Source organism: Palaemon carinicauda, chromosome 8, assembly GCF_036898095.1.
Source record: "Palaemon carinicauda isolate YSFRI2023 chromosome 8, ASM3689809v2, whole genome shotgun sequence".
Taxonomy (NCBI): domain Eukaryota; kingdom Metazoa; phylum Arthropoda; class Malacostraca; order Decapoda; family Palaemonidae; genus Palaemon; species Palaemon carinicauda.
Window position 1 is genome coordinate 90984502 of NC_090732.1, and position 21878 is coordinate 91006379.

Sequence of the window (21878 nt, forward strand, 5' to 3'; positions counted from 1 at the left end):
AGCTAATTGGGAACCCCTATCCTAGCTCTCATTCACACGATATTTTCAAGTAACTTTAGACACTACTTGTCTTCAGCCATGGAAGCAAGAGAACAAAGCCTGTCTGGTATGTTGTCAGGTGTTGGCTTTAGCTTATCTCTGAGGCTAGCTAACATAAGTAGTAGGTTGGCCAGGGCATTAGCCACCTGTTGAGATACTACCGCTAGAGTTATGGGGTCCTTTGATTGGCCAGACAGTACTACATTGGATCTTTCTCTCTGGTTATGGTTTATTTTCCCTTTGCCTAAACACACATCAAATAGTCTGGCCTATTCTTTACATATTCTCCTGACGACACTGAAATTACCAAACAATTCTTCTTCACCCAAGGGGGTTGCACTATAATTGTTCAGTGGCCACTTGATAAGGGTAGAAGGGACTCTTTAGTTATGGCAAGCAGCTCTTCGAAAAGGTGACACTAAAATTAAACCATTGTTCTCTAGTTTTGGGTAGTGCTCTAGCCTCTGTACCATGGTCTTCCACTGTCTTGGGTTAGAATTCTTTAGCTTGAGGGTACACTATTCTGTCTTATTTCCCTTCCTTGGTTTGATAAAGTTTTTATAGTTTATATAGGAGAAATCTATCATAATGTTACTATTCTCAAAATATTTTATTTTTCCTTGTTGCCTCTCCTCACAGGGCTATTTTTCCTGTTGGAGCCCATGGGTTTATAGCATCCTGCTTTTCCAACTAAGACTGTAGCCTAGCAAGTGATAATAATAATAATAATAATAATAATAATAATAATAATAATAATAATAATAATAATAATAATAATAATTGTTATAAAAGTAGCTACTAAATTACATATAAGTTACCATGCTATTACTGTGGTAGTTGGTAACAGTGCTTTTGTTTGCATTCAGATACTACTAATTATTGTTATTCAAAAGGTAATAACTATTATTAATTACAATGTAACCTATTAAACTCCCATACTGTTATACATATTACTATTATATATGTATATTAACTATTAATGAATTAGGCTTGATCTTATGACTGATTGTTATGGTTATTATTATTATTTGATTACGGGTCATTATTATTATACAATTATATTTTTATCTTATTTGTTATTACACGTTCCACCTGGTTAAGGAATTTAGACATATAAAGTCTAGTTGTATGCCAATGGTTTATTTATTACAATAATCAACTATCATATCAATAATAATAACATTATTCTAATTTTCTCTAGAATTATCCAGATGGGAGTCATATTTTCTGATCAAGTTAATTGTATGAAACAACTAAAGGTGACTTTGAACAAGCTGACGAGAGAGAGAGAGAGAGAGAGAGAGAGAGAGAGAGAGAGAGAGAGAGAGAGAGAGAGAGAGAGAGAGAGAGAGTGTGTGTGTGTGTGTGTGTGTTACAAGGATTTTGGAAGTCTCAAAGACTTTTTACAGTCCGTCCGCAGAGACTCCACTTGCTCTTTGGTAAAGCGATTTACTTTAAGCATTTAGAGAGTTCTTATGATCTTATCTAACTTATTCTTGAACATGTTTACCGTGTTACTGTCTACTAGATCTGCTGGAAATCTATTCCAAGTATTTGCTATTTTGTATGTAAAGAAATTGCCACATTGAGTGGTGTATCTTTTCAATTCCAGTTTGTATCCGTAACTCTTGACTGATTTGTTCTAAGCATGAATAGATTGTTGTCATCTACATTTGTTATTCCTTCAAGAATTTTGAATGCCTCTATTTATTGTCCCTTCAGTCATCGAGTTTGGAGATCAAATAAGTTCAAACGTTCCCTCCTTCATCTATATCCAAATTACCTTAGTGTTGGAACTAGTTTGGTGGCCCTTGCTTGAACTGCTTCCAGTCTATCTATATCCTTCTGAATACCTGGAACCCAGAATTGGACTCCATATAATAGATGGGGTCTTACTAGTGATGTGTATAACCCCAGTACAGTGTCTTTGTTTCTGTATTTGAATTGTCTCTTAAAGTAAACTATTAATTTTTGTGCTTTCTTTTCAGCATTTATGCTCTATTTGGTGAACTTCAAATCCTTGCTGATAATAATACCGTGATCTTCCTCCTAGTTTACACTTTCTATTTCATTGCCTAGCAGCGAATAATCTTATTGTGGGTTACTATAACTTACGTGCATGACTTTGTATTTACCACAGTAGAAAGAGATTTGCCGTTTTCGAGACCATTCTCCTAGCTTCATTAGATTTTCTCTCAAGGCTTTTACTTCTTCTGAGTTTGAAGCATTTACGCCTAGTTTAGTATCGTCGGCAAATTTGGCTATTCTGCTAGTTAACCCTAAATCTATGTTGTTGATGTAGATCAGAAAGAGCAATGTGCCAAGGACGGATCCTTGAGGTACTCGGCTTGTAACAGCAGCCCATTCTGAAGCTTCTCCATTGATTAAAACTCTCTGTTTTCTGCTTGTTAGCCAATCTTCGATCCATTCAGTTGGCTTGTCAGTAATGCTTAGCGCTCTAATTTTGACCATTAATTTTTTATGAGGAACTTTGTCAAAAGCCTTTCTGAAAGTCTAGTTATAACATGTCTATTGCCCTGCTTTGGTCACAAATGCTAAATATGTTGTGGAAAAATTCCAAAAGATTTGCCAAACATGATATCATTTGTCTAAATCCATGTTGCCTGTCTATCAGAAGATTGTTTTTCTCTGTGTGTTCTACTATTGAATCTACTATAATAGATTAAAAAAATTTGCAAGGCACTGAAGTTAGACAAACAGGTCTGTAGTTGTCAGGTTCTTCTAATGGTCCCTTATTGTAGATTGAAGGAACATTGCCTAGTTTCCATCCTTGTGGTCCCTTTCTTTCATTGGCTGTCTTTCAGAACATTTTGTAAAAGTGTGGGGTTATCTCTTCTTCTAGTTCTAGTTCTAGTTCTCCTGGTACCTTACTCTTACAGAGTCCTTTTATTTTCTTTTTGATATCATCCATCGTAAATAAATCTTATTTAATGGTTGTGGCCCGTTCTATTTGATAGCTGGTTCAGGGAGGGTCATTGATTTTTCTCTAGTGAATACGGTTGTGAAATATTCATTCATCAGTTTGGCTTTTACCAAATCATTTGATATAAAATTTTCCTCCAAGTCTCTTAATGAGCTAAGGTTGTTTTTGACTGGCTTTCTAGTGTTTACATATGCAAAAAATTCTTTTGGGTTTTCTTTACTAGATGATGCCACTCTTTTCATTGATCTTGGCATTTCTAACTAGTTTATCTACTTTTCGGCTTAACTTCTTGTGCTCGGAAACTTCATGAATTGAAGGTTGTGGACCCATTGATTTATGTTTCCTGTCTCTATTTCTTATTGCATTGGGTATTTCTCTGTTGAACCACTTAGGTTGTGGAGTTCCATTTGGTAAAATTTTTCTATTTGTTCCCTGACTTACTAGTGTTTTATTTTTATTTTTATATGCATTATCCAGGTTTTCCACCATATTTCCTCTATTTGTTGTTGGAAGATTTTCTAAGGGTCTAGTTTGTTCTTGGTCTACTGTGTTCAAGTAATTGTACAGGTTGAGATTAAGTTAGCTTCCATATACTCTCTTGCCTTCATTAAAGTGTATTCCGTCTCTTTTGTATATTTTTCTCTTGCCATAGAAAGTGTGCCAAAGATCTGTAAATTTAACTTTCTTTTTTCAGAATATAGCCTTAATCCTTTTGTTTATCCCTATGGCCTTAATGAGGGTGAAGTGCCTGACATTGAGTCTTGGGAGAATGCCTATAACTATAGTATTATTGGTCTTGTTTCTTGCCATTTCAACAGTTTTTTTTCTAGCTGTTTAACTAAGGTTCTGTTTGGCCAGCAGTATTCTTTCTTAAGAATAGGTCATTTCCAGTTGCGTGATCAATTATATTGTAGTGGTTTCTTGTTTGCTGTTATAGTTTTACTGACCAGTTCTTCTAGCTTCTGTGCATTGGCACCTGGATAGGACCTGACCTTTTTCCTCTTTCTGAGGCTTTAGTGCTCCTCTCGGTCCTTCACCATAGTCTCTCCAATTAATGTCTCATCTCCCTCTTCCTCTGCTAGGGGGAGGTGAATCTTTTTTTGGTGGTAGTTACATTTCTAGGCTGCTGTTAAGTCTTCTTGGCCTTAGCTACCCTTCCTCTAGAGCAGTGGTTCCCAACCTTTTTTTCAGGTGACCCCAATCATGCACCTCAAGCCATGACCGCGACCCCACTAGTTTAGTTGCATATGTATTATTATATATTACTAGTTGTTGGCTGTAAAAGAAAGGGACAGTAGATACCCTTCTATAAGAGAGGTACTATAAGGTTGGAAAAGACAAAATTAAACTTCGGCCCGCAGCCCCTCCAAAGCCCATTTCATGGTCCTTGGATAAGGTTCTTCACTTAGCATCAACCTTGAACAACAAAGATTGCTCTCTAAAAGACTTGACTCAAAAGGTGATATTCTTATTTGCACTAGCCTCAGGAGCCAGAGTTAGTGAAATAGTGGCCCTCTCGAGGGATGATGGCCACATTCAGTTCACAGACTGCGGAGAACTGAACCTTTTTCCGGACCCAACGTTTCTCGCCAAGAACGAGCTGCCCACTAAGAGGTGGGGTCACTGGAGAATCTGCCCTCTGAAGGAAGAAGCATCTCTATGCCCAGTGGAATGCCTAAAGGTCTATCTTCGTAGAACTTCAGACTTTAAGGGAGGTCAGCTTTTCAGGGGAGAAACATCAGGTTCGACATTAACCTTGAAACAACTAAGGGCGAAGATCACCTATTTTATTCGCAGAGCGGATCAAGGCAGTACACCCGCAGGTCATGATCCGAGAAAAGTTTCTTCGTCTCTAAATTTCTTTCAAACTATGTCGTTTGAAAGTCTTCGCGCTTACACTGGATGGAAGTTATCCAGGGTCTTCTTCAAGCACTACGCGAAGCAACTACAGGAGATCAAACACTTTGTGGTGGCAGCAGGTAGTGTACTAAAACCTGCCGCTTGATCTCTGCGAAGAACAGTGCACTATTTGGGACTTTTAGTGAAGGGTGTACATGATAGACTTTTATGGTGTATCATGTTGAGTGATGTGTCTAGTGCATGACACTATAGACTGTAATAATTACACGGGTGACATTAAGCATAATAGACAGACACGTACCGTGCATATTCGTATGCAAGTGTTCCTTGTAACAACAGAATCCAAAGTGAAATATTCAATATTTCCCATAGAGTGGCTTGTGTTTCCTTTTCAAATGAAACTTATAAAATTTTTCTGTTATTACCAATTATGCTTTCACACAGATGTTTTCAGTGAAAAATATGATTGATTGTAAATGTTACAGCCATGATTTCTATATTCCATTGTAATAAATGATAGTAGGAATCTTTGCATCTCATTTCGCCCCAAATATCCTAACCCATTCAATAAAGGGTGTCAGAGAGTCTTTTTATCCTCTTAATTTTGGAAAAATATTCGGAACTAATGTTTTACTGTTCCAAGCAAACATTCTTCAGATATTTTGTTATGCCTCAAGTTCAGTCACTGGTAGTGACTGATGGTATTAACCTGTTTACCTTACTGAATTAAGGTTTCCTACACGAATGTAAACCTGTCTATCTGTCTCCATGAACAAACAGTCTCGGGAGATATCAGTAACCTATACAGATCAATTCCATTCAGAGTACAAACTATGCTTTATGTATATGAGGACACTAATATACAAACTTGTTTGCTAGATTGTTCCTTGAACTCACAATCCTCGGGTTTTTCCTAGTGTCTTCCCAGACTCTTCCCTGTAAGGGGGCAGGAAGCACTGACATAGTCCAAGGTCAGCTGAATGATGTGTAACGGTAACATCAAGTGTCTCTAGGTCCAGACGACCAAGGAAAATTTATCTCGAGATGACTGGCACTATTGAAAATCCACAGATAAATTAATGCTCTGGTAAACTTCCATCAGGAAGACATGGCCTGAGCCCAAAAAATGGATTTTGAGCGAAGCGAAAAATCTATTTTTGGGTGAGGTAGCCATGTAGTCCTGATGGACTCACCCTCTTTTTGACAAAGGATAATGAACCCCTCCCTAATATACTGTATCTGTAGCACCTAAGCAACGCTACAAAGAATGACTAGATGGCGCCGCGCAGAGGCGGGCTGGCGCCCAATTACAGTAGAGTAGGAGTGTTGCTTTAATAACAGCTCTCCTATAATTCTTGCCACTTTCCCCTCTCAAAGCGTAAACGCTATTAGGGGTGTAGATGTGTCAAGAATAATTCCTCTGATATAATGCGATATCCCTTTTAAAATATATAAGGGATACTCGCTCCAGGAGTTAGAATTCTGGATACCTTTAGTAAAATTCTCTGGGATATATCACTGTAGTCAAATATAACTTAGGAAGCTACTAAGAAGGAACTTCCATCAGGACGACATGGCTACCTCACCCAAAAATAGATTTTTCGCTTCACTCAAAATCCGTTAAATGATGGTATATTAAAGCCTTATTTTTGTTTAGTACAGTATATGTAATAGCTTTATTTTTCCTTTCGGGCATTCAAGGTTTTCACGAGTAGACTGGGTTCGTTTATCGGCAGTGAATAGCCTAAACTTCGGTAACGAGTCGGCAATATTTTGTCATATTTTAAAGAGTATACATTTGATTTGCAATGATTAGTTTTGTAGAGTACACAGTATAATTATAAATACTCTCTCTCTCTCTCTCTCTCTCTCGAGAGAGAGAGAGAGAGAGAGAGAGAGAGAGAGAGATATTAAATGCCAGAAATCCTCAAATTCACTCTCTCTCTCTGTTTAAGAAATAACACCTTAGTTCACATATGGCAACCTGAGTTTAAGAATGAAATCAACATGACTATTGTTAGTTGTGGCGATCAATTCCTCGCTTCAGGAGGTACACAAAACAAATCACGGCATTCGATTACAACAGCTGATTCATCTCTCTCTCTCTCTCTCTCTCTCTCTCTCTCTCTCTCTCTCTCTCTCTCTCTCTCTCTCTCTCTCTCTCTTTGTGTATATATATATTTTCGGCAATGATTCCAAATTATAATTACGTAGTATAGACTCACTTGTTATTTGATATAACATTCTAACCGAAAAGTTATTGCCTACAATAATAAACTTAGGCATAGTTTGGAAATTTTGTCCAGACTGGAAAACCTTATCTACACGGTAAACCCAATTCATGAGTCCAATAACTCATTTTCCTAAGATAGCATATTTACAATTGCTATGAAACTATTCACCATATATGAACAAGTATTTCAGGAAACACTAGTATTTGTGAGAGTAGTTAATCATCAGAGAGCAACTACAAATAATCTTCATATTTCTTTATATCCTCCCATAGCTTACATTACGTAAGGTTTGATTGAGTGTATTTAAGGCTTGTCTTGGTCTTGTTAAGTGGTTTTTTTTTTTTTTTTTTTTTTTTTTTTTTTTTTTTTTTTTTTTTTTTTTTTTTTTACATTGAGATATGAAATTTTATGCCACCACAAATGAATTCTTCTGCATTTTGAAGATTCTATAAAGACAAGTCACTTGATGCTTAAAGTATTTTCATGACAGAAACTTTAAGCAATCTCTGACATAGTTATTGACTACATGTTTATAACAATGAGACAAATCGGGTGAAAGCTGGGCAGATTAGGATGTCTGCATTCACTTATACAAAATGCAATACAGTCTTAATTGCTACTATGGTATGGAACACATGTTGATTCTATGTTCCCGCTGAATAAGCTCTGGTTTCAACTGTTATTTAACGGTTAATAAGCAATTATGTTGTTTGTATTAAAGATGGCTGATAGCAGACATCATAATATCATAGTTGAGTTTATTTAGATTATAATATGACCCCAGGAGAAAAGTGTAAAAACAAGAGTACAGTGACCAAATGCAGTTGCTTAGTTTACTAAATATAAATATTTGCTGAAAAGTGAAGAAAAAGTTTCATTATGTTATTTTCCTTAGTAAAATAAATTTTGAATATACTTACCCGATGATCATGTAGCTGTCAACTCTGTTGCCCGACAGAAAAATCTAAGGTCGGGATACGCCAGCGATCGCTATACAGGTGGGGGTGTACACAACAGCGCCATCTGTCGAGTAGGTACTCAGGTACTTCTTGTCAACAAGAACTCAATTTTCTCCTCGGTCCACTGGTTCTCTATGGGGAGGAAGGGAGGGTCCTTAAATTCATGATCATCGGGTAAGTATATTCAAAAATTTATTTTACTAAGGAAAATAACATTTTTCGATATTAATCTTACCCGATGATCATGTAGCTGATTCACACCCAGGGGGGTGGGTGGAGACCAGCATACATGTTAACGTTGGAAGCTAAGTATCCCGTATTTCATTTTAGCAGTTATTCAAAATAACAAACAAAATAAATAAGTACCTGGTAAGGAAGTCGACTTGAACCATTACTCTGCCTTTTTAAGTACGTCTTCCTTACTGAGCCTAGCGATCCTCTTAGGATGCTGAGTGACTCCTAGGTGCTGAAGTATGAAGGGCTGCAACCCATACTAAAGGACCTCATCACAACCTCTAATCTAGGCGCTTCTCAAGAAAGAATTTGACCACCCGCCAAATCAACCAGGATGCGGAAGGCTTCTTAGCCTTCCGTACAACCCAAAAAACAACAATAAAAAGCATTTCAAGAGAAAGATTAAAAAAGGTTATGGGATTATGGGAATGTAGTGGTTGAGCCCTCACCTACTACTGCACTCGCTGCTACGAATGGTCCCAGGGTGTAGCAGTTCTCGTAAAGAGACTGGACATCTTTGAGATAAAATGATGCGAACACTGACTTGCTTCTCCAATAGGTTGCATCCATAACACTCTGCAGAGAACGGTTCTGTTTGAAGGCCACTGAAGTAGCGACAGCTCTAACTTCATGTGTCCTTACCTTCAGCAAAGCAAGGTCTTCTTCCTTCAGATGAGAATGGGCCTCTCTAATCAAAAGCCTGATGTAATAAGAAACTGCGTTCTTAGACATCGGTAAAGCAGGTTTCTTCATAGAGCACCATAAAGCTTCTGATTGTCCTCGTAATGGCTTTGTACGTCTTAAATAGTACTTAAGAGCTCTTACTGGGCAAAGTACTCTCTCTTGTTCGTTACCAACCAAGTTGGACAGGCTTGGGATCTCGAACGACTTGGGCCAAGGACGAGAAGGAAGCTCGTTTTTAGCTAAAAAACCAAGCTGCAAGGAACATGTAGCCGTTTCAGATGTAAAACCTATGTTCCTGCTGAAGGCGTGAATCTCACTGACTCTTTTAGCTGTTGCTAAGCAAACGAGGAAAAGTCTTTTCAATGTGAGATCCTTAAAAGAGGCTGATTGAAGCGGTTCGAACCTTGCTGACATCAGGAACCTTAAAACCACGTCTAGGTTCCAGCCTGGTGTGGCTAACCGACGCTCCTTTGAGGTCTCAAAAGACTTAAGGAGGTCCTGTAGATCTTTGTTGGTGGAAAGATCTAAGCCTCTGTGGCGGAAGACCGCTGCCAACATGCTTCTGTAACCTTTGATCATAGGAGCTGATAGGGATCTTACATTCCTTAGATGTAAAAGGAAGTCAGCTATCTGCGTTACAGAGGTACTGGTTGAGGAAACTGCATTCGCCTTGCACCAGTTTCGGAAGACTTCCCACTTTGACTGGTAGACCTTGAGAGTGGATGTCCTCCTTGCTCTGGCAATCGCTCTGGCTGCCTCCTTCGAAAAGCCTCTAGCTCTTGAGAGTCTTTCGATAGTCTGAAGGCAGTCAGACGAAGAGCGTGGAGGCTTGGGTGTACCTTCTTTACGTGCGGCTGACGCAGAAGGTCCACTCTTAGAGGAAGAGTCCTGGGAACGTCCACTAGCCATTGCAGTACCTCGGTGAACCATTCTCTCGCGGGCCAGAGGGGAGCAACCAACGTCAACCGTGTCCCTTCGTGAGAGGCGAACTTCTGTAGTACCTTGTTGACAATCTTGAACGGAGGGAACGCATACAGGTCTAGATGGGACCAATCCAGAAGAAAGGCATCTACGTGAACTGCTGCTGGGTCCGGAATCGGTGAACAATAAATCGGGAGCCTCTTGGTCATCGAGGTAGCGAATAGATCTAAGGTGGGCTGACCCCACAGGGCCCATAGTCTGCTGCAAACATTCTTGTGAAGGGTCCACTCTGTGGGGATGACCTGACCCTTCCGGCTGAGGCGATCTGCCATGACATTCATGTCGCCCTGAATGAACCTCGTTACCAGCGAAATCTTTCGATCTTTTGACCAAGTGAGGAGGTCCCTTGCGATCTCGAACAACTTCCTCGAATGAGTCCCTCCTTGCTTGGAGATGTACGCCAAGGCTGTGGTGTTGTCGGAGTTCACCTCCACCACCTTGCCTAGTTTATCAAGGCCAGATGAACTGCCAATAGCTCCTTGCAGTTGATGTGAAGTGTTCTTTGCTCCTGATTCCACGTGCCCGAGCATTCCTGTCCGTCCAGTGTCGCACCCCAGCCCGTGTCCGATGCGTCCGAGAAGAGAAGGTGGTCGGGGGTCTGAACAGCCAATGGTAGACCTTCCTTGAGAAGAATGCTGTTCTTCCACCACGTCAGTGCAGACCTCATCTCTTCGGATATAGGAACTGAGACCGCTTCTAGCGTCATGTCCTTTCTCCAGTGAGCAGCTAGATGATACTGAAGGGGGCGAAGGTGGAGTCTCCCTAACTCGATGAACTGGGCCAGCGATGAAAGTGTCCCTGTTAGACTCATCCACTGCCTGACTGAACATCGGTTCCTTCTCAGCATGCTCTGGATGCATTCTTGGGCTTGACTGATCCTGGGGGCCGACGGAAAAGCCCGAAAAGCTCGACTCTGAATCTCCATACCTAGATAGACAATGGTTTGGGATGGGACGAATTGGGACTTCTCTATATTGACCAGGAGACCCAATTCCTTGGTCAGATCCATAGTCCATCTGAGATTCTCCAGACAGCGACGACTTGACGGAGCTCTTAAAAGCCAGTCGTCTAAATAGAGGGAGGCTCTGATGTCTGCCAAGTGAAGGAATTTGGCAATATTCCTCATCAGTTTAGTAAACACAAGAGGTGCCGTGCTTAGGCCAAAGCACAGGGCTTGGAACTGGTACACGACCTTTCCAAAGACGAACCTTAGGAAAGGTTGGGAGTCTGGATGGACGGGGACATGAAAGTACGCGTCTTTTAGGTCCAACGAGACCATCCAGTCTTCCTTCCTGACCGATGCTAGGACCGACTTCGTCGTCTCCATTGTGAACGTCTGCTTGGTGACAAAAGCATTGAGAGCACTGACGTCCAGCACCGGTCTCCAACCTCCTGTCTTCTTCGCTACCAGGAAGAGACGGTTGTAGAAGCCCGGGGATTGATGGTCCCGGACTATGACTACCGCTCCCTTTTGTAGCAAGAGAGAAACCTCTTGTTGCAACGCTAGCCTCTTGTCCTTCTCCTTGTAGTAGGGAGAGAGGTTGATGGGAGAAGTTGCTAGAGGGGGACTGCGGCAGAACGGAATCCTGTACCCCTCCCTTAGCAACTTCACAGACTGAGCGTCTGCACCTCTGTTCTCCCAAGCCTGCCAGAAGTTCTTGAGCCTGGCTCCCACTGCTGTCTGGAGAGGTAGGCAGTCAGATTCTGCCTTTTGAGGACTTGGAACCCTTCTTCGATTTGCCACGATGACTGTCGGCACGGGTACCTCCTCTGCTGGAGGTTCTGCCACGAAAGGGCGGGATGAACCTAGACGCTGGTGTGTCCATCCTAGGTCTAGGCACGGAAGGTAAAGCTTTGGCCTTACGTGCGGAGGAAGCCACCAGGTCATGGGTATCCTTCTGGATCAACGAGGCAGCCATCCCCTTGATCAGCTCTTCCGGAAAGAGACACTTGGAAAGCGGAGCAAACAACAACTCCGACTTCTGGCATGGAGTGATCCCAGCAGACAAGGAGCAAAGATGGTCTCTCTTCTTAAGCACTCCCGACACGTACGAAGCCGCAAGCTCACCAGACCCATCCCGAATGGCTTTGTCCATGCTAGACATGATAAGCATGGCAGAGTCCTTATCCGAAGGGGAAGTCTTTCTGCTTAACGCTCCCAAACACCAATCGAGGAAGTTGAAGATCTCAAAAGCACGAAAAACTCCCTTCAACAGATGATCCATGTCAGAAAAGGACCAGCAAATCTTAGATCGTCTCATAGCCAGCCTGCGGGGAGAGTCAACCAGACTTGAGAAGTCGCCCTGGGCAGAGGCAGGAACTCCCAAGCCGGGTTCCTCTCCCGTGGCATACCAGACGCTAGATTTGGAAGCAAGCTTGGTAGGCGGAAAGATGAAAGCAGTCTTTCCCAGCTGCTTCTTGGACTGCAACCACTCTCCCATTACCCTCAAAGCTCTCTTGGATGAGCGTGCGAGTACGAGTTTGGTGAAGGCAGGAGCTGCTGACTGCATGCCTAAAGCAAACTCGGAGGGAGGAGAGCGCGGGGTTGCAGACACAAACTGTTCCGGATACAACTCCCTGAACAGGGCAAGGACTTTCCTAAAGTCTAAGGAGGGAGGCGTAGACTTGGGTTCTTCTAAGTCGGAGTGCGGATCGTCCAAATGCGCAGCTTCGTCGTCATCAGATACTCCATCATCCGAAAGCTGAGGAGGAAGTGGCAAAGGTGGAGCAGAAAGCTGAACGGCTGAATCCGGCAGCACGGGTGCATGCGTAGCTGCTGCGGATCCAACATCATGCCGCTGCTGGTCAGTCTGCGAGCTGGCAACAACAAAAGCGGAGTGCTGGTGCGTGTGAGGGACTGCCGTGGGTTGCGGAGCATGCCGCATTGCGTCAAAACACGGCAGCTTGACAGCACCTTCCCACTGCTGATGCGGTAGCTCACGCATGTTAACGGAGGGTGCAGCATGAACATGCGTCTGGCAGGGTCGACTGCGCATCGGTGGTGGAGCTCTCACAGGTGGAGTGTGGGAGCAGGCAGCCGCAGTATCTGCTGAGCGCACAACCGTGGCAGGTTGTAGGTTAACAGGTGCAGTGTCAACCTTCTCAGCACGATACTCCTGCATGAAGGAAGCAAGCTGAGACTGCATAGTCTGCAGCATGGACCACTTAGGGTCTACCGTGGTTGGTGCGGCAACAGACGCAGTAGTTGCCTGCTGCGGAACCACTCTACCTCTCTTAGGAGGTGTGCAGTCTTCAGAAGACTGCGGCGAGTCCGAACTGACCCAGTGGCTACACCTGGGCCGTTGGACTTGCTCGGAAGGGACCTTACGCTTGAGAGGTCGTGAGACCTTGGTCCAACGTTTCTTCCTCGAAACTTCTTTCACAGACGAGGAATGAGTGGGCTCACTCGTCTGTTTGTGGATGGGACGATCTCTGACAGATACGTCCGCAACCACTGAGGGTACATCCGTACGCTGATCAATGCCTGTCGAACCCTTTGGTCCTTCGACATTGCTTCTCCCCTGGGCTTGGGAGCTTGCAAGAGGTCCCGGACTGGGAGGACGACTGGCACGAACAGATGTACCCTCATGCGCAACACTGACACTGACACTTTTCACTTCACTTGCACTCACTACACTTCCCACTGCACTTTTCGCTTTCAACTCTTTGACATCGGCCAAAAGTTGATTCCGGTCATTAGCTAATGACTCCACTCTGTCACCAAGAGCCTGAATGGCCCGCATCATGTCCGCCATGGAGGGTTGAGCACTAGTAGCAGGGTCGGGAGTCACCACTACAGGGGAAGGAGTAGGTTGAGGGGCATGGGGAGAGGAAAAATCAAACGAGTGAGAAGAACTCCTCCTGATCCTATCCTTCTCTAGCCTACGTGCATTCTTTAGGAATTCGTTAAAATCGAATTCCGAAAGCCCAGCGCATTCCTCACATCGATCTTCCAATTGACAGGATTTACCCCTACAATTGGAACAAACGGTGTGAGGATCTATGGAGGCCTTCGGAAGACGCCTAGAACAAGCCCTAACTCTACACTGCCTGTACTTAGGGACTTGAGAATGGTCAGACATCTTGAATTCTTGAATTAGCCAAGGGGGAAATCCAAAATCTAGCAAAGTTCATTAACAATTAATCCAAATCTGATCAAAAAGCTTGATAAGCTAATGATAAAGGTTCCTGAATAGCGAAAGCTAAAATCTAGAGCGAATACATCACCAAAATCGTGAAAAACAACTCCAGAAACAACAGCGTATCCAAGTAGGTCTTGCCGGTGGCACGACAGAGGAAAAATTGAGTTCTTGTTGACAAGAAGTACCTGAGTACCTACTCGACAGATGGCGCTGTTGTGTACACCCCCACCTGTATAGCGATCGCTGGCGTATCCCGACCTTAGATTTTTCTGTCGGGCAACAGAGTTGACAGCTACATGATCATCGGGTAAGATTAATATTGAAAAATTTTAATTCTAATTCAAGAATGATTCATATATACAGTGTAAACTAAACTCTCCTTAGTGTGATGTCCATCCGCCATTAGCATCTACAACTTCATTCAGACATGCATGCATACTCCTCACAAGATTCTTGCATAGGGTAGAGTGAAGTACTGACATCCACAATTCAAATGCTCTTCTTAAAATGGTTTAGCACGTTCGTTGCTCTCCCACATCTCAATAACGAACCATTTTTGCCCATAGGTTTTCCATGAGGTTGAGGTCGCACCGCTTTGGTGACCAGTTTATTACCTGGATTTCTGGGTGATGCTCTAACCGAGCTCTTAACTACTATGTTGGTATGGGTGGGGCTATTTTCGTGCACTAGAACGATTGAGTGTGGATTGGTTATCACTGTGGGAAGGACATCATCCACAAAATCATTGCCCGTGAACCTTCCAAATGATCCTCCAACCCCATAAATCAATATGAACGCTTCTACTTTAGCTCTCTCCTGAATATTTGCCTCATCATAGCGGGAATTACGTCACCTCCAGCAATGTCTTGTTTGTGCTTCCATTGAAGTAAAATATTTTTCATCTGTAAAGATGACATTTTCCAAAAGGAATGATCAACATGGAGAGATTATAAAGGGAATCGAAGGCGACATTCTCGTGATTCTATGTCATTTTTTATTTATTGGTTAGTGTGTGACTATGAATACCATCTTCATGGACACACCGTCTTGATGATTGACCGCTCACACAAACACTAGTGTTCCCAGAAATACTTATTCACATATGCTGAATTGTTTCATATCAATTGTAAATATTCTATATAAGGAAAATGAGTTATTGGACTCGAGTCTGGGCAATATACCCAAACTATACCAAAGTTCATTATTTTAGCCAATAACATTTCTGTTAGATGTTACATAGAATAACAAGTGGGTGTATACAATGTAATCATAATTTGGAATCATTGCCAAAAATATTGTGATAATGATGAATTGATAGTGATTTACTTTAAAACAAAATGCCTCCTTACCCATAACAGTTCTAAAAACCTACTCTGTCATATTCCACACTTTACGCCTTTAGAATCACTCCCTTTAAATATATATATATATATATATATATATATATATATATATATATATATATATATATATATATATATATATATATATATATATATATATAGAAATACATATATATAAATATATATATATATATATATATATATATATATATATATATATATATATATATATATATATATATATATATATATATATATATATATGTATGTATGTATATATATATATATATATGTATATATATATATATATATATATATATATATATATATATATATATATATATATATATATATATATATATATATATATATATATATAGAAATACATATATATAAATATATATATTTTATATATACATACATATATATATATATATATATATATATATATATATATATATATATATATATATATATATATATATATATATATATATATATTATATATATAATTTAGAGAGAGAGAGAGAGAGAGAGAGAGAGAGAGAGAGAGAGAGAGAGAGAGAGAGAGAGAGAGAGAGAGAGAGAGCTACTTCTAGCTTGTGTTTTAAGAGAGATTTTTCAGTCAGACAAAATACAATGTCAAACCAAACATCGATAATTATTGTAAAAAAGTTGTTTGCGAGAATTATTTAGCCAATATCACATCAAATATACTATATAATTGTAAGTTAAATATTATTATAATGATATAAACAGGAACCATGAAATTATATTGAATTTACGTTCATACAATGTTTTGTGATTTCGAAGCCTTACATACTTTACAACTCTAACAAGTAGTACTTTCCAATTCATGGCATCCTCAGCTAGCCTGTCTCCCCCCTCCCTCCCCTCCTGGCTTCCTGCTTTTTCCTGTTGTCCTCCCCCTCCAACCACCAAACTCTTCTACACATGAAAGTCCGGAATCTATAGATATTACGGATGACAGAGGGGGACTGGAGACGACAGGACTTTTGTATTTGACTGTGCCCATATTAAATGACGAAGGTTTGGTTTTGCGTGGGAACAACTTGCATTTAACTAAAATCCATATACAGTAATATAATAAAATCCTATCTCAGAATAGTTGGCATTTCCATCACAGTTCCCATTATTAGTTTAAGAATTTTAACTCCAATACTAAATCTGATACCTTTCATACTCAAGAACTAAAATTACTCATAAATCCAACTAGGAGTCTTTCATGTGGGAATATGAGTACAAAGCATTAATTCCAATGGCAAAAATAAAATTTCTACATCAAACAGAGTCACACTCATAGGTTACCATCTCTCCTATGAGTCACTCCCATGCTTCCTTTTATTTAAGAGGTAATTTTTCTAAAAGTACACTGACTGCTGGTGGCTTTGTCAATTTCACTCTAAACTTCCAAAGATACGTCAGTAATCATAAAATTAAGCAAGTTTAAAAACAAAAGTAAGCATTACTCATGAAAAGGATTTCACCACTATAAGAATAATTTTGTCATAATATTTTTCAATAAAAATTCATCAAAAATTGAAAAATCTAAACTCACTTTTTTCTTGTGATGATCACCAAACACATCAACATCGTTGAAATCTTCCTCACTGTAATCATCTTTTATACCAGAGCTTTCTCTCTTATTGGCAGCATTTTCAGTTTCGGTAACATCCTTTTGTTTGTTGACCTTTTCTCTAAGCTTCTGTCGTTCTTTCTAAAAATAAAAGTATAAATTGCAATGTTAAATATCAGTTCACAAGACAACTTCTATGATAAGATATTCATATTTGATACAAACATGTTTTAAACATTAATGTGAGCTTACCACAACATTATCATAATGCTCTCTTGTCGAACAATGGTCAATTATGCTTTGCTGCGATCGCTCTAATAAAATTCCACAGACATCACATTTGAAGTTAGTTTCAAAAACAATTTTATACTTTCCTGAAAAATATTGAAAGAAAAGGTGAACCTTTAAGCTTAGGGTAGATGCATTTCACATTCAAATAACATTCATAAAAAAACTTTTGACATAAACAGAACAATGCATTTTGCATTTAAATGACCTTCACTTAAAAAATATTCTACCATAAACACAACAATAATAGTAAAGCATTCTTTGTAGACATTCATAAGTTATGTATATAAAACAATTTTATTCACTTAAACGTTATAACATCTACATAAAAATCTTATTCCTACAGATGCAAAATAAGATTCAATATCATCAACCTGTAAGATATCTCTATTCTTATGAATTTAAATATCTAATCATTAACCATAAGGATGGGAAATTGAGATATGGTCTCTAAATTATTACTTATTCAGAATTGATCACCTGTATAAGTCAGGCTCGACTCATTACGCTGGTTAATCTCCTTTAAATATCAATAATAAACTCCTTCGGGAACCGTTATTAATGGTTGGTTGGTTGCTAATTTGCCTTATCAGGTGCATGACACATTCTGAATTAAAAGCAATTTATCTGGAGATAGTTATATGTCATCTACAAGTCATAAATATCCTTATACAGTATAAAGCTTCTTATCCTTATAGATAGTAGGTTGGCCAGGGCAGCAGCCACCCATTGAGATAGTACCACTAGAGAGTTAAGGGGTCCTTTGACTGGCCAGACAGTACTACATTGGATCCTTCTCTCTGGTTACGGTTCACTTTCCCTTTGCCAACACTTACACCAAATAGTCTGGCCTATTCTTTACAGATTCTCCTGTCCCCATACACCAGACAAAACTGAGATTACCAAACAATTTTTCTTCACCCAAGGGGTGAACTATTGCACTGTAATTGTTCAGTGGCTACTTTGCTCTAAGTAAGGGTAGAAGAGACTCTTAAGCTATGGTAAGAAGCTCGTCTAGGAGTTTTCATAGTTTATATAGGAAATCTAACTGAGGCCCTTTGTGTCAATAGGCATAGGAGGAGACAATGATGTTGATATAGGAAATATCTATTTTAATGCTGTTACTATTCTTAAAATATTTTATTTTTCCTTGTTTCCTTTCCTCACTGGGCTATTTTCCCAGTTGGGGCCCCTGGGCTTATAGCATCCTGCTTTTCCAACTAGGGTTGTTACAAAGCTTAGCAAGTAACAACAACAATAATAATAATAATAATAATAATAATAATAATAATAATAATAATAATAGTAATAATAATAATAATAAATTAATAATAATAATAATAACAATAATAATAATAATCTGCCGATGTATAGTTCTTGAGCATCTCCTGCCAGTTCTGGAATTCTGCAGATAATAGGCTAAAAAAATTCATCTACTAGATATTTTTTACATGTAAACAATCCCTTTAAAATCTGAATTTAACTTTAAATGAAAAGACATCACAACAGTCAATGCTCTGTACAATACTGTAATAATAACAAAATACTGTTAAGTACATTCAAACCCTGTGGCAGCGGGGGCATAAAAACAATTAGAATAGCGACAATGTATCCCTGCATGTCACAAGAGGCGACTAAAAGGGACGGGACAAGGGGGCTGGGAACCCCCTCTCCTGTATTATATACTCCTGTGAGACATCGAAGAGGTGGAGCTGGGAGGAGAGTGACTGCTTCATGCACTCTAGTTTTGGGGTGTCTGAATGTGCGTGGATGTAGTACAACAGAGAGTAAAAGATGTGAGATTGGAAGTATGTTTAGGAATAGAAGGATGGATATTTTGGCTTTGTGTGAGTCAAAGAAAAAGGGAAGGGTGAAGTGATGTTTGGTGAAGTGACTGGTAGTGTCTGGGATGGAAAGGGGATGAGCAAGAGAGTGTGTGGCTTTATTGCTGAGTGAATGGAGGACAGGTAAAGTAATGGAATGGAAGGAGATATCACCTAGGTTAATGTGGGTAAGGGTTAGGTTGGGTAAGGAAAATGTTGGGCTTTTGTCAGTGCGTATGGGTCAGGTTGTGAGAAAAGTGAAGAAGAGTGGAATGAGTTCTGGAATGAATTAACAAGGTGTGTAGAAGGACTGGGTTGAAGGAATTATGTAGTTGTCATGGGTGACTTAAATGCTAGAGTGGGCACTGGAGAGGTAGGTGTCATTGGGAAGTATGGCGTACCAGGTGAAAATGAAAGTGGTGAGAGACTGGTAGGTTTGTGTGTTGAGCAAGAGATGGTCATAAGATCTAGCTTTTTCAAAAATAAAGATAAAAACAAGTATACATGGGTAAGAGTGGCATATGGAAGAGTGGTAAAAGGGGTGCTAATGGATTCTGTGTTGATAACTAATAGAATGTTTGGAAGATTGAAAGACGTCCACGAGTTTAGGGGTATGGCTAACGGTATGTCTAATAATTTTTGGTGGAAGGAAAATTAGTTGTAGCAAAAGAGTGGGGGAATAGAATAGGGGGGATGTAAAAGAGAGCTAGTGAGGGTTGAGAGTTAATAAAACCAGAGGTAAAAAGTGATTATCAAGAAAGGTTGACAATGGCATATGACTGAGTAAAAGTAAGAGAAACTGGTTATTTAGAGGAGTGGAAGTTAGTAAATGAAAATTTTGTGATATTTGTGGCAAGAAGTTTGTTGGTGGCAGCATGAGGAAGGGTAGTGAATGGTGGAATGAATGAATGAAGGCAAATGTGGAAGAGAAAAAAAAGAGGGCATTTGAAGAATGGCTGCAGAGTAATAGTGTAGAGAAGTATGAAAGATATATTGAAAAATGTGGAAGTAAAGCGCAAGGTAACTGAGGCAAAGAGGGCGGCTGACTTGAGGTGGGGTCAAGGATTAGGTCGTTCATATGAAGAGAATAAGTAGTAGTTTCAGAGAGAAGTGAAGAGAGTAAGGAGGACTGGTTAGAGAATTGAAGAGACAGTGAAAGATGGAAATGGAAGGTTGTTAAAAGGAGAGGAGGCAATGAAAAGGTGGGCGGAATATTTTGAGAGTTTACTGAATGTTCAGGATAATAGGGAGGCAGATATAATTGCAGTTACAGGTATTGATGTGCCAGTGATGGGAGATGAGAATAAGAGAGAGATTATGAGAGGAAGTGAGGAGAGCACTAGATGAAATGAAAGTATAAAAAGCACCTGGTATGGATGGTGTGAGGGTGTGAGAGCAGAGATGTTGAAGGAAGGGGATGTGACTGTACTAGGAGGAGAGGGGGCAGCTGACTGGTAGGTGCCAGTAAGCATCTGCCAGGTCTATTGAGACTGTATACGGCCCTTTTGGTAGAAGGGTCCTTATGTATTGTAAGATAAGCATCCGGAACTTGTTCTCGATGAACTTGTTGAGTGGAGACAAGTCTAGAATGACTCCGAGTTTGTCCGAGTCCTTCTTGGGAACACAAAACAGCCTTCCCTGGAATTTGATGGACCTCGCTTTTCTTATTACCTTTTTTTTCAAGAGTTCTGAGGTATATACTTCCAACATGGGGGTGGAGTGTTGGAAGAATTCTGGAAAATGGGGTGGAATTTTGTTCCATTTCCAACCGAGTCCATTCTTGATTAGGCTGTGGGCCCAGGGATCGAAGGTCCAACGATCCCGAAAGTGGAAGTCTCCCTTCTACCTGGAGCCTCTTATTGCTGAAAGGTTCCTGAGGACTTATTTCCATGACCGTGTCCTCCTCTACTATTTGAGGGGTTTCTTGAGGAACCTCTTGACTTGGCTAAGACCATATATATGTCTGGGGCGTTGGTAAGGCCTGCACACATTTCCATGCAGTTCTGATGAGACAGAGGCGGCTAGTCTCTCTTTTGTCTCCTGTTCCCTTCTCAAAAGATGCTCCGGCAGCTTTGTTAAGTTTTCATTGAACTGCTGACCTGCTATCTCCGGATCCAACTTAGAGCTGGAGAAGGTTAGATGAACTTCGTTCCACTTCTCCTCGCAGGTAGGTATGGCTAGAGATAATGGTTTACATTCCTCTAGCACTGGGCATGGTTTTCCCTATTGGGCTGCTCTCATGACACAGTCAAGGGCTTTCACCAAAAATGGGAAAGCTCTGGAGGAGGGAGCAATGAAGGTAGGATGCCTCTTGCTCAATGATGAGACTTTGGAGTTGGTATAACCAGCTCTTTTTAGGGTCTTGGATAGGATACCCTGTGCCTTGTCATGCTCAAAGACAATGACTTCCTTCAGTTCCGTCTCCTCATGGGATGCTGATTCATCCCTTAGTCTCAAGTAACAATCTGGGTATGCCGAAAAGCTAGACCACAATTGAAGATCTTCAAGGGGTTTGGCCCCCAACTTCTCGGAGATATAGAGCTTCCCATTCATCATGGGCATGTGCTCCGTGTACCTCCAGGGGTTGGTTTCGAGGCAGTGAGGTAATTCAGATACTCTAAGAGGCTTAGCAAAGCCTCTGGAAGCGCCAGAGCCTTTCCCTTCTCTTACCTCTTTCTTTGTCTCTGAGATCTTGCTTAATCTCCTGCTGTTCCTTCTGGAACACTGCCAACATCTGCTGGATCGACTCT

At 40.4% G+C, this 21878-nt stretch overlaps 1 protein-coding gene across 1 annotated transcript in view; it reads right to left on the reverse strand.

The window, feature by feature from the left end:
- Nucleotides 1-21878, reverse strand: part of LOC137645799 (high mobility group nucleosome-binding domain-containing protein 5-like) — a 279134-nt gene that overhangs the window by 70711 nt on the left and 186545 nt on the right. Inside the window, exons 8-9 of the mRNA XM_068378745.1 lie at nt 17270-17391; nt 17000-17158 (exon numbers count right to left, since the gene is read on the reverse strand). Coding sequence (XP_068234846.1) covers nt 17000-17158; nt 17270-17391 — 281 coding nt within the window. The remainder of the gene's footprint in view (nt 1-16999; nt 17159-17269; nt 17392-21878) is intronic.